The 12,665-nt window shown below is 51.2% G+C and overlaps 1 protein-coding gene across 1 annotated transcript in view; it reads left to right on the top strand.

The window, feature by feature from the left end:
• The window catches only part of abcc3 (ATP-binding cassette, sub-family C (CFTR/MRP), member 3), a 207,800-nt gene that overhangs the window by 122,320 nt on the left and 72,815 nt on the right, over nucleotides 1–12,665 (top strand). Inside the window, exon 12 of the mRNA XM_084323656.1 lies at nucleotides 2,010–2,213. Coding sequence (XP_084179782.1) covers nucleotides 2,010–2,213 — 204 coding nt within the window. The remainder of the gene's footprint in view (nucleotides 1–2,009; nucleotides 2,214–12,665) is intronic.

The raw sequence follows: 12,665 nt of genomic DNA, 5'->3' as shown, positions 1-12,665 counted from the left end.
GCGAAGGTGCGCCTGCACCGAGGGGACTGAGATCTCTTCTTTCTGAGTAGGAAACAGTGGAGGCTGGTAGCCCAGAGAGGACTCGAAAGGGGACTGACCTGTGGCAGCAGAGGACAGGGATTTGTGAGCGTATTCGATACACGGTAGGAAGGCGCTCCAGCCAGAGGGGTCCCGGGTCGTGACACAGCGGAGGGCGGACCCTAGGTCTTGGTTGGCCCGCTCCGACTGACCGTTGGTCTGTGGGTGGTACCCGGAGGAGAGGCTGACCATGGCCCCCAGGGCTCGGCAGAAGGCCTTCCAGACCTGAGAGATAAACTGAGGCCCTCTGTCGGAGACAATGTCCACCGGGATCCCGTGGAGGTGGAAGACGTGAAGCACCATCAGGTCCGCAGTCTCTGAAGCAGAGGGGAGTTTGGGGAGAGCGACAAAGTGAACGGCCTTCGAGAACCGATCGACAATGGTTAGAATGACAGTGTTACCGTGTGAAGGAGGCAGACCGGTGACGAAGTCCAGGGCGACGTGTGACCAGGGCCGGCCAGGAACAGGCAGTGGACGGAGGAGCCCGGCAGGCGGTCGGTGGGAGGCCTTCCCACAAGCACAGATGGAGCAGGCAAGGACGAAGTTGCGGTTGTCTTCCCTCATGGAGGGCCACCAGAAGTGCCGCTTCAGCAGGGACAGGGTACGGTCGACCCCAGGATGACAGGCGAACCGGGAGGTGTGGATCCACTGGAGCACCTGAGATCGGACAAGGTCGGGGACAAAAAGCCGGTTAGGTGAGCCGTTACCTGGATCAGGCTGGGTGAGCTGGGCCTCTCTGATGACGGACTGGATCTCCCAGGTGGCGGAAGCCACCAAACAGGAGGAGGGGAGGATGGTGTCTGGGTGAGAGAGAACCCCTTCGGGGCCAAACTGCCGGGAGAGAGCGTCTGGCTTAGCGTTCTTGGAACCAGGCCTGTAGGTCAAGGTGAAGTTGAACCGACCGAAGAACAGTGCCCAACGGGCCTGGCGGGAGTTCAGGCCCTTGGCCGTCTGGGTGTAGGCGAGGTTCTTATGGTCCGTCCAGACAAGGAAGGGGATCTCGGAACCCTCCAGCCAGTGTCTCCATTCTTCCAAGGCAGGTAGTACATTCTTCCAGGTAATACAGTAGTACCAGTAATACCAGGTAATATAGTAGTACCAGTAATACCAGTAATACCAGGTAATACAGTAGTATCAGTAATACCAGGTAATACAGTAGTATCAGTAATACCAGGTAATACAGCAGTATCAGTAATACCAGGTAATACAGCAGTATCAGTAATACCAGGTAATACAGTAATACCAGGTAATACAGCAGTATCAGTAATACCAGGTAATACAGCAGTATCAGTAATACCAGGTAATACAGCAGTATCAGTAATACCAGGTAATACAGTAATACCAGGTAATATAGTAATACCACGTAATACAGTAGTATCAGTAATACAGTAATACAGTAATACAGTAGTACCAGTAATACCAGGTAATACAGTAATACCAGGTAATACAGTAATACCATGTAATACAGCAGTACCAGTAATACCAGGTAATATCAGTAATACAGTAATACCAGTAATACCAGGTAATACAGTAATACCAGTAATACCAGGTAATACAGTAGTATCAGTAATACAGTAATACCAGTAATACAGCAGTACCAGTAATACCAGGTAATACAGTAATACCAGTAATACCAGGTAATACAGTAATACCAGGTAATACAGTAATACCAGTAATACAGTAATACAGTAGTACCAGTAATACCAGGTAATACAATAGTATCAGTAATACCAGGTAATACAGTAGTAGTAATAATACCAGCAGCTCCAGTAGATGAAAGACATGCAGTTTCAAACTCTCTCTGTCTCGTCATCCACTGATATGCCCATGGGACGTAGTTTTGCTTTCTGATGGCTTCCTGAAAATCTCTTTCTCTCTCTCTTTCTCTCTTTCTCTCTCTCTCCCTCCCCACACCCCTTTCTCCCTGTCAGGTGGAACAGATGCAGCATAAGGACGCTCGTATCAAGCTGATGAATGAGATCCTGAATGGCATCAAGGTGCTGAAGCTATACGCCTGGGAGAACTCCTTCATGGAGAAGGTCCTGGCCATCAGACAGAAGGAGCTCCATGTGCTGCGCAAGACGGCCTACTTGCAGTCCCTGTCCACCATGGCCTGGACCAGCGCCCCTTTCTTTGTATGTCCCCCCCAATAATATAATATAATACAAATAGAAGTGTGGTTGGATTCAGTTTAAAAATAGGCTAAAAATATAATAATATGGGGTGCGGCTGGGTGGCGCAGCGGACTAAGCGCTCGTCACCAACGCGAGAGACACTGGTATCGAATCCGGCTGTCAGTGTTGCCTCCGGCTTGGCCGGCCGTCATACTGACTCAATTGGCAGAGTCAGCGGGAGGGAAGCCGGTGGGGTGGTATTCTGGTCGTTGTAAACAGCGACTCCTACAGGTCGGTCAGGGCGCCTGCACAGCGAGGGAGGGAGATGGTGAGGGTAGTGTGACCTCCCACACATTACACCTCACCAATGAGAGTCCGCGCTGGCAGGTGAAAAGATGCTGCTGGCTGTCTCCTATGTCTCGGAGGAAGCATCTGATAGACTTCAGGGCTCCCTAGACCGACCAGTGGGGGGCACATGCGAGCAACGACCAGGAAGGGGAGGGGGGAATTGGCATAACAACTAAAATTGGAATGGGAGAAAAACACAGAAAAACAGGAGGAGAAAAAGTGGATAAAAAATATATATATATATAATAATATGGCATCGTTTCAATCTCAAAAGACAGAGAAACCCACACGTGAACAGGAATCCCCAGGTTGTCTCGTTGTAATTTTATCGTGAGGTTTTGAGATGAAAATTATGCCATACCCTGACTTCATCTTTGTTTTGTTTATACTAAAAACCAGACTTGGGTCAAATAGGATTCGCAAATTTTATTGTTTGATTATTTTATTTCCATGTCATGCACACAAAGTGCCCAACCCTCATGGGTTTATAACAATTGATAACCGTTATTCAACGTTTATGCTTAAACTAGTATTGATCTTGGCTTTTAACATATCTCTGGACAGAGCACCTGTTTGGCAACAGAAGATAGATAAGATAAGATAAGATAAGTTAAGATAAGATAAGATATTCCTCTATTGATCCCTGAATTGGAATTCGGGCATCATAGCAGCCTGGGGGAGGGGGGAGAGGAGGTACAGGTATGGGCAGGGTAATAGTAGAAAGGCATAAATATAGGCAATATAATTAACTCTGAATATAAGAATATGAGAAAGGTAAACAGTGTAATCAAAGGTGCAGATGAGGGTCTGTATGCCCTATTAGTTATATTATACGTTACAATAAATATAGATATAATGTAAATATAAATATTTCAAGCTCTATACAAAGTTGAAGCTCTTTCTAGTGTACTTCCTCTTCCTCCCCCACTCTGCTTATACTGCTCCTCTCTCTCTCTCTCTCTCTCTCTCTCTCTCTCTCTCTCTCTCTCTCTCTCTCTCTCTCTCTCTCTCTCTCTCTCTCTCTTAACCCTTTCACTACCACACTACAAAGGGTTAACGCTTTCACTACCACACTACAGAAGATTAACCTTTCACTACCACACTACAAAGGGTTAAACGCTTTCACTACCACACTACAGAAGGGTTAAACGCTTTGACTACCACACTACAGATGGTTAACCTTTCACTACCACACTACAAACGGTTAAACGCTTTCACTACCACACTACAGAAGGTTAACCTTTCACTACCACACTACAGAAGGGTTAACACTTTCACTACCACACTACAGAAGGTTAACATTTCACTACCACACTACAGAAGGGTTAACACTTTCACTACCACACTACAGAAGGTTAACCTTTCACTACCACACTACAGAAAGGTTAACGCTTTCACTACCACACTACATAAGGTTAACCTTTCACTACCACACTACAAAGGGTTAAACGCTTTGACTACCACACTACAGAAGGTTAACCTTTCACTACCACACTACAAACGGTTAAACGCTTTCACTACCACACTACAGAAGGGTTAACGCTTTCACTACCACACTACATAAGGTTAACCTTTCACTACCACACTACAAACGGTTAAACGCTTTCACTACCACACTACAGAAGGTTAACCTTTCCCTACCACACTACAGAAGGTTAACCTTTCACTACCACACTACAGAAGGTTAACCTTTCACTACCACACTACAGAAGGGTTAACTCTTTCACTACCACACTACAGAAGGTTAACCTTTCACTACCACACTACAGAAGGTTAACCTTTCACTATCACACTACAGAAGGGATCACTTTTTCACTACCACACTACATAAGGTTAACCTTTCACTACCACACTACAGAAGGTTAACATCTCACTACCACACTACAGAAGGGTTAACACTTTCACTACCACACTACAGAAGGTTAACATTTCACTACCACACTACATAAGGTTAACCTTTCACTACCACACTACAGAAGGTTAACCTTTCACTACCATACTACAGAAGGGTTAACACTTTCACTACCACACTACATAAGGGTTAACGCTTTCACTACCACAGTACAGAAGGTTAACCTTTCACTACCACACTACAGAAGGGTTAACACTTTCACTACCACACTACAGAAGGTTAACCTTTCACTACCACACTACAGAAGGGTTAACTCTTTCACTACCACACTACAGAAGGTTAACATCTCACTACCACACTACAGAAGGTTAACCTTTCACTACCACACTACAGAAGGGTTAACACTTTCACTACCACACTACAGAAGGTTAACCTCTCACTACCACACTACACAAGGGTTAACCCTGTCACTGCCACACTACAGAAGGGTTAGCGCTTTCACTACCACACTACAGAATGGTTAACACTTTCACTACCACACTACAGAAGGTTAACCTTTCACTACCACACTACAGAAGGTTAACCTTTCACTACCACACTACACAAGGGTTAACCCTTTAACTACCACACTACAGAAGGTTAATCTCTCACTACCACACTACAGAAGGTTAACCTTTCACTACCACAATACATAAGGTTAACCTTTCACTACCACACTACAGAAGGTTATATTTCGTATTTGCATCGCGTCCCGCTCTGAGCCTTACGAGATACTCTGTGATACATATTGTATCTCCCACGAATAAAAAACACATGCACCCCACCTGTATGGGGCCCCGCCCCTAATGGTGGCCACCACCCATATAACCATGACTCTGGTCATGAAACACCCTTCCTCTGTTTTCGTCCCAGCGTATTGGATGCGTGCACTATACGAGTCTAGCGGAATGAAAAGATTTAGGAAGATTAATAATGTTGAGGGTTTACCGGAGAGTTGTTTTTCCCTGGATTCTCCGGAACTTGTTTCGGCGACGCATGAGACCTGTGCTGGTGGTTCCTCAGCTGACGACGACGGACCGAGGGGCAGCGTACAAGGTTTGGCTAACGGGTCGGCTTGTACAAAGGTGAGGTCTGTGTCGGTAGGCGTCAATGTCGGTGTTGGTCGTGCTGTGGAGTATGTTTCGGCACCAGGGCCGGGGCGGCTTGGCGATCGTTCCACTGTAGTGGGCGATGTCTTGGCGATCCTGGAACATGCTGTTGACGCTAATGCTAATGCTGTTGCTAATGCTAATGCTACTACTGCTTTTTCTGCTGACGCTGATGTTGACGCTGGAATGTCTAATAATCCCCGCCGCGGGTTTCCGCTTTTCCCTCCTCTTGCCAGCTTCATTGATGAAGGTCAGTCGGTGGTGGGTGGGGGGGGGTTCGCTGAGCTCTATTTACCTTTTTTGCGGGTGAAGGGGCTGACGACGGGGTGCAGCCCGGGGGTGCCTTGGCTAAGTAGCCAGGTAGCTTCTTGTTTGTGCCCAGGCGGGGATGAACGACGTTCCGCCCGGCCGTTGCTTGATAGCATGTCGGCTCGGAGGGTGGCAGTATGGACGAATGAGTGGTATACTGCTGCAGGATGGCATTTAGCGGCGGCCAGTGTTGTGGCTCAGCTGGCTACTTTCCTATCCAAGATGGCGTCGGGTTGTAGGTCTTTGGGTCCGACCGACACTATGAACGTGATTCATGTTTGTGGTGTTATAGAGATCTTGACTCAGTCGCAAGCTATAACTGCGGGGAGGATTCGGATGCTATCGACCTTGGTTGTTAGGCATCTTTGGTTGGAGCAGTCTCCTCTTGGGGAAGAGGATAGGTTTTCTCTCCTCACGACTCCTTTTTCCACAGATAGTCTTTTTGGGCGTTCTGTGGAGGCGCAGGCGGTTTTTGATTCGGGTCCTACACCGCCTCACGCTGTGCAGCCAGGGGTGGGAGCACGATCTCGTCAACGACTGTGGCGAGATCCTCGACAGGCGGCCATGTTTCCCCCGCCAGTGGTGCCCTGGGTGGAGAATCGACAGGGTATCGCGAGGCCGACAGTCTTGGCGGCCGAGGGATCGGCCATTTTGGGTGATTTCGGGGTTGGTAAACCACCCCGTCGTCATTTTGCCGCGAGCAGCCCGCTCCCCGTTCAGTCCGCTTTCTGTTACCCTCAGAAGCGGGGCTCTGAGTGTTTTCCTTTGGCTGCGGGCCGCGAACCTTCTTTGAAGCGTATGCGGCCCCATTCTTCGCTTCTCATGGAGACAGGGGCTGACACCCAGTTGATGGCTGAGCCTGGGTCTGTCCGTGAGAATGTTCCGTCGTCGCGTGGTTCCTACACCGCAGGTTGTGGGTGGGTGGAACCTGGTGTTACAGCTGTCACTAGTTCCAGTGGTCAGCAGGGGGACTCGGTGCCTCTTCTGTTGAATGCTCAGCAGGGGTTACCCCAGCTTCGCCCTCGCCAGGCGGGGTGTCGCGCTGTTGCCTCCCACTCCCGTCAAACCGGCAGTGGTCTGCAAAGGAGAGGCTGGCGTGATTTGGGTGGTAGCAATATCACTGCAGGGCTTCGGCGTGTAGGAGCCCATGGGGTCCTCAGGCCTTGCGTGTCTGGCTGCGGAACATCTCCTCAGCGTGTGCTAGAGGGGTGTTCAGGGGGTGAGTGTGTGTCCACAAGCTTGATGACCGCTCCTCCCGTATCAAACCGGCCCTTTCTGTCGGGGTCCTCCCTTGGTTGCTTTGCACGACGGGGGGGACCGGGCCAATTATCTGCTGTTCCTTGCGGCCCAGCGTCAGTTGACGGCGGGGGCGCTGTGGGATTATGTTCACATATGGCGACGGGAATGTCGCTTGAATCAGTGGATGAGGAGAACGTTAGAGGAGGGGCTGGTTTTGCAATTTGCGCGGCCCCATCCTCCGTTCTCGGGTTTGGTGCCGACCCTGTTGTCAGGGTCAGACGCAGTGACAGCCCTGGCCGACGAGATTCAATCTCTGTTGGCGAAGCAGGCCGTCGTTGTGGTCCCGAGAGAGGACGCAATGTCAGGCGTCTACTCCCGTTATTTTTTGGTGCCCAAGAAAACTGGGGGGGTCAGACCTATACTGAATCTGTCCGTGTTCAATCGGTTGATTGTAGCGAGACCGTTCAGGATGTTGACCGTCCGACTCCTTCTGCTTGCTGTCAGGAGGGGGGACTGGTTCACCTCCATAGACCTGAAGGATGCGTATTTTCACATACCCATTTACCCTCCTCACAGGAAATTCCTACGGTTCCTTTTTCAGGGCGTAGCGTACGAGTACCACAGAATGCCGTTCGGTTATTCTCTGGCTCCCCGCACATTCACCAAGTGCGTGGTGGCTGCTCTGGGGCCTTTACGTCGTCGGGGGATACGGGTCCTGTTTTATCTCGACGACATTCTGCTTCTCAGCCGTTCGGAGGAGGTTGCCAGGTCTCATACTCGGCTGGTGGTGGAATTCCTCACCAACCTGGGTTTTGCTGTGAATTGGAAGAAGAGTACCCCTCTTCCCAGTCAACAGGTGGAGTACTTGGGCTTGACATTGAGGTCGATGCCCATGCTTGCGACCCTCTCGGAGCAGCGTCGGAGGGTTCTCCGTCACGCGCTCGGGGGTTTCCGTCCGGGAGGGACGGTTACGGCGCGGCAGGTGATGCGCCTGCTAGGCCTTATGTCGGCGGCCCACACGGTGGTTCCTCTTGGCCTCCTTTTTATGAGGCGGATACAGAGGTGGTTTCTCTCTTTGAGAATAGATCCGGTGTGGGGCAAAGGGAGACGGTTGACGGTTCCTTTGTCGATATGGGGGGATCTCGCCCACTGGGGGAGGCTGGGTATCCTCTCCGCGGGCGTCCTCATGGGCAGCAGGGGCTCCCACGTCACGGTTTTCACCGACGCCTCTCTCACAGGTTGGGGAGGGGCGTTGCGGTTCCATGTTGTGGGGGGCAGCTGGACGGGTCATGCCGACCCGGCTGTCCTACATATCAATGTGTTGGAATTGAAGGCGGTTCTCCTGGTCCTCAAACGGCTCGGCCACCTGGTGGTAGGCAGAAACGTTTTGGTCAGGACGGACAATGTGACGGCGGCGGCGTATATCAACAGGCAGGGTGGGACTCGTTCCGCCCGCCTGCTCGGGGTGGCGCGCAAGCTGTTGCTATGGGCATCCCGCAGGCTGCGCAGTCTGCGGGCGCTCCACGTTCCTGGTACGGAGAATGTGGCGGCGGATGTAATGTCTCGGGGCGGTCCTCGTCACGACGAGTGGGAACTCCGCCCCGACATAGTCAGACAGATCTGGGATCGGTTCGGGGTGGCCTCAGTAGATCTGTTTGCGTGCCGACGTTCTCACAAGTGCCCCTTGTGGTTCTCGCTCAGGCGAGCGGATCGTCCCCCCTTGGGGGTGGGTGCCTTCTCGACCTTTCCATGGCCGCCCCGGGCTTCTGTACGCCTTCCCTCCTGTACAGCTGTTGAGTCAGCTGTTGGAGCGGATACGGAGGGAGCGCAGGACGGTGATCCTGGTCGCGCCGGACCGGGGCACGTCGGTGTGGTTCCCGGTCTTAATCCAGCTTCTGGTCGCTCCTCCTTGGGTCATTCCGTGGTCAGCGACGGCCCTCTCGCAGCACGACGGAGTGATTGTCCAGCCTCCGGTGTTGGGTCAACGCCTGGTGGTGTGGCTGGTGAGAGGGTGAGTCTGGAGAGGATGGATCCCGCGGTGGTTGATACCATCCGGTGTGCGCATGCTCCCTCCACTGTCGCGGTTTACGCGGGCAGGTGGCGTGCGTTCCAAGAATGGTGTAAGGGGGGGGGCTGGGACCCAGTCTCCTGTCCCCTGGATGCTGTTCTGGGTTATCTCCAGTCTCTTCTTGGTAGGCTGTCGGCTTCGACGGTGAGGGTATATGCGGCAGCTATATCCTCCTGTCATGAGGGTTTTGAGGGGACTGTTTTGTTCAGCCACCCTCTTGTGAAGCGTTTCCTGCTTGGCGCTCGTCGCGTTAAGCCGGTGCGACGCTCCTTGGCTCCGACTTGGGATCTTCAATTGGTCCTCGGTCGGTTGTCCTTGGCCCCGTTTGAGCCGCTCGAGCAGGCGCCGTTGGGACGGCTGTCTTTCAAGACCGCGTTCCTACTGGCTGTCACTTCCGCTAAACGCGTGGGTGAGCTCTGTGCTCTCTCGGTACGTCCAGAGTGCCTGTCTTTTCGGACCGATTGCGGTGCCACTCTGCGACCTAATCCTGCTTTCGTGCCTAAAAATATCCGGAGTTCCTTCCGCTCCCGGGATATTGTGGTTCAGGCTTTTCGTCCTCCTCCTCACACTAGTGAGTTAGATGCGGGCCTTCACCTGTCATGTCCAGTCCGTGCTTTGGGGATTTACCTCAGCCGTACTCAGGACTTCAGGGTTACCGACCAGCTTTTTGTCTGTTACGGTGGGGCTCGTGCTGGTAAGGCACTGTCGAAGCAGCGCCTGTCCCATTGGTTGTGCGAGGGTATTGCCCTCTGCTACACGTTGGCTGGGCGGGATCCCCCTGGGGGCGTCAGGGCGCACTCCACTCGTGGGGTGGCTGCTTCTGCCGCTCTCCTGGGTGGGGCCTCGGTGGAGGACATCTGTGCTGCGGCTTCATGGTCCTCACCGGGCCCCTTTGTAAGGTTTTATCTCATGGACATGACCGGGGGTTCTGTCTCCCAGGCGGTTCTGGGGTCTGTGGCCTTTCCTGCTTCCCGTTCTTTGGTCGGGTAGCAGGAGTGTGTAGGTTTGGGCCACAGTGTGTTGGGTCACACGTGGTTCCGCCTGTACGGTGTGTTCAAGGGGTTCTAGCTCTCTCTTGTTCGCATTCAGGTGGAGTTGACTGCGCCCCCCCTTCATTAGGAAGGATGGGGTGACAGGGCTCCCCGCACCCCTTGATGTGGGCTTACGGGTCCTCAGGGGGTACATCTGTCGGGTCTCGCGCCCGCTCTTCCCCATTATCTCGTAAGGCTCAGAGCGGGACGCGATGCAAATACGAAATATAACGAAAGGTTATGTAGATAACCTAGTTATATTAGTATTGGCTGAGCGTCCCGCTCTGCGCGCCCTGAGTTCCCTCTTGAGGGATCTTTTCCTGGGACGGGTTTTTGGCGAGGAAGGGTGTTTCATGACCAGAGTCATGGTTATATGGGTGGTGGCCACCATTAGGGGCGGGGCCCCATACAGGTGGGGTGCATGTGTTTTTTATTCGTGGGAGATACAATATGTATCACAGAGTATCTCGTAAGGCTCAGAGCGGGACGCTCAGCCAATACTAATATAACTAGGTTATCTACATAACCTTTCGTTAACCTTTCACTACCACACTACAGAAGGTTAACCTCTCACTACCACACTACAGAAGGTTAACCTTTCACTACCACACTACCGAAGGTGACATGGCCTTTTCCAATTTTTCTCCCATCCCAATTACCCGCTGTGCCAATTCTCCCCTCCCCTGTCTTGAACGTTGCTCGCATATGCCCCCCACTGGCCGGTTGTAGGAAGGATAGAAGCCTTGCATCATGTGTCCCCTCCGATACACGAGGAGGCAGCCTGTCACATCTTTTCACCGGCCAGTGCGGACTCTCATTGGCGAGGTGTAAAGTGTGGGAGGCTCACACTACCCCCGCCATTTCCTGTCTCTGCTGTGCAGGCGTCCCCAACCGACCTGTAGGAGTCGCTGTCCACAACGTCCAGATTACCACCCATCGACTTCCACCCGCTAACTCTGCCAATTGAGTTAGTATGATGACTGGCCCAAGCCGGAGGCAACGCCGACAGCCGGAGTCGAACCCGGTGTCCCTTGCGTTGGTGACAAGCGCAATGTCCGCTGCGCCACCCAGCCGCCACGGGAGTTATTTTTTATTTAAAATGTTTTACCTGGAAACAAGGAGTTCAGTAGGTGAGTGAGTCAGTGTTGCTTTCAATGTGGCTTTTCAGAGGGAGTGGGGCCAGTCGGATAAGTTTGTTGATGTTTTTGAACTTTTCAAGAGGCAGAATCTTATTGACGGAACTATAAACACATGGAGAACCAGATGGTTGGTGTTTGCTACATATGACAATATTGTGTATCCTAGAAGGTTTATACTGCATCCTAATTAGGGATGGGTACCGAATTCGGTACTTTTGAGGTACCGAACCGAAACACATCGGTACTACAGAGTATCGATTCAAGTGAGATACAGATATTTTTTTTTATTTTAATTTTTTTTACCTTTTTTCTTTTCATGTCAACGTTCACACGCACAATATATGCTAACCTAGGATTTGACTTGATTCAACAACAAAGCAGTCGGAGCAATGGCAAGCCGAAAACGGTCGAAATTGTAGTTATTTGAAGTTTGGATTTTTTTTTGACTGAGGTAGGTAAATTAAATTTCTTGAGACTAAAGTACCGAAAAAAGGTACCGTTGGGTACCGGTATCGATTCACAGGTACCGTATCGGTTCAAATGTGAAAGGTACCCATCCCTAATCCTAATACATCCCAAACTTTGAAAACATGCTTGTTGGCGGCTGGGTGGCGCAGAGGACATTGCGCTCGTCACCAACGCAAGAGACACCGGGTTCGACTCCGGCTGTCGGCGTTGCCTCCGGCTTGGGCCAGCCGACATACTAACTCAATTGGCAGAGTTAGCGGGTGGAAGTCGATGGGTGGTAATCTGGACGTTGTGGACAGCGACTCCTACAGGTTGGTTGGGGACGCCTGCACAGCAGAAACAGGAAAATGGCGGGGGTAGTGTGAGCCTCCCACACGTTACACCTCACCAATGAGAGTCCGCGCTGGCAGGTGAAAAAAGACAGGCTGCCTCCTCGTGTATCGGAGGGGACACGTGATGCAAGGCTTCTATCCTCCCTACAACCGACCAGTGGGGGGCATATGCGAGCAACGTTCAAGACAGGGGAGGGAAGAATTGGCACAATGGAATTGGGATGGGAGAAAAATAGAAAAAGAGGAGAAAAAGTGGATAAAAAAAAACATGCTTGTTGAGTCTTGGCGATGGCTTAAATGTGTGCTTGCTTGACCATTGCCCTAGATTTATACTGTGAGGGAAGTCTAGTATGCAAGGATATTTGTCATGGGTTAAAGGAAATAATTCCATATAGATGGTTATAAATATTTGCAATAGTTGAATTATCTTTTTCCCAACCTGATGCGTGTTGCAACCCACTTCATCAGAATAATGATATACTGATATGATAGCTTTCCTTATTTTATTTCTTTAAGAAAAAGTATATATACTAGTGCTG

The sequence above is a fragment of the Notolepis coatsorum genome (assembly GCF_963971535.1).
Source record: "Notolepis coatsorum genome assembly, chromosome: 10".
NCBI lineage: Eukaryota > Metazoa > Chordata > Actinopteri > Aulopiformes > Paralepididae > Notolepis > Notolepis coatsorum.
Note: the sequence above shows the minus strand (reverse complement) of the source record. Positions and strands in the feature narration are given on the sequence as shown.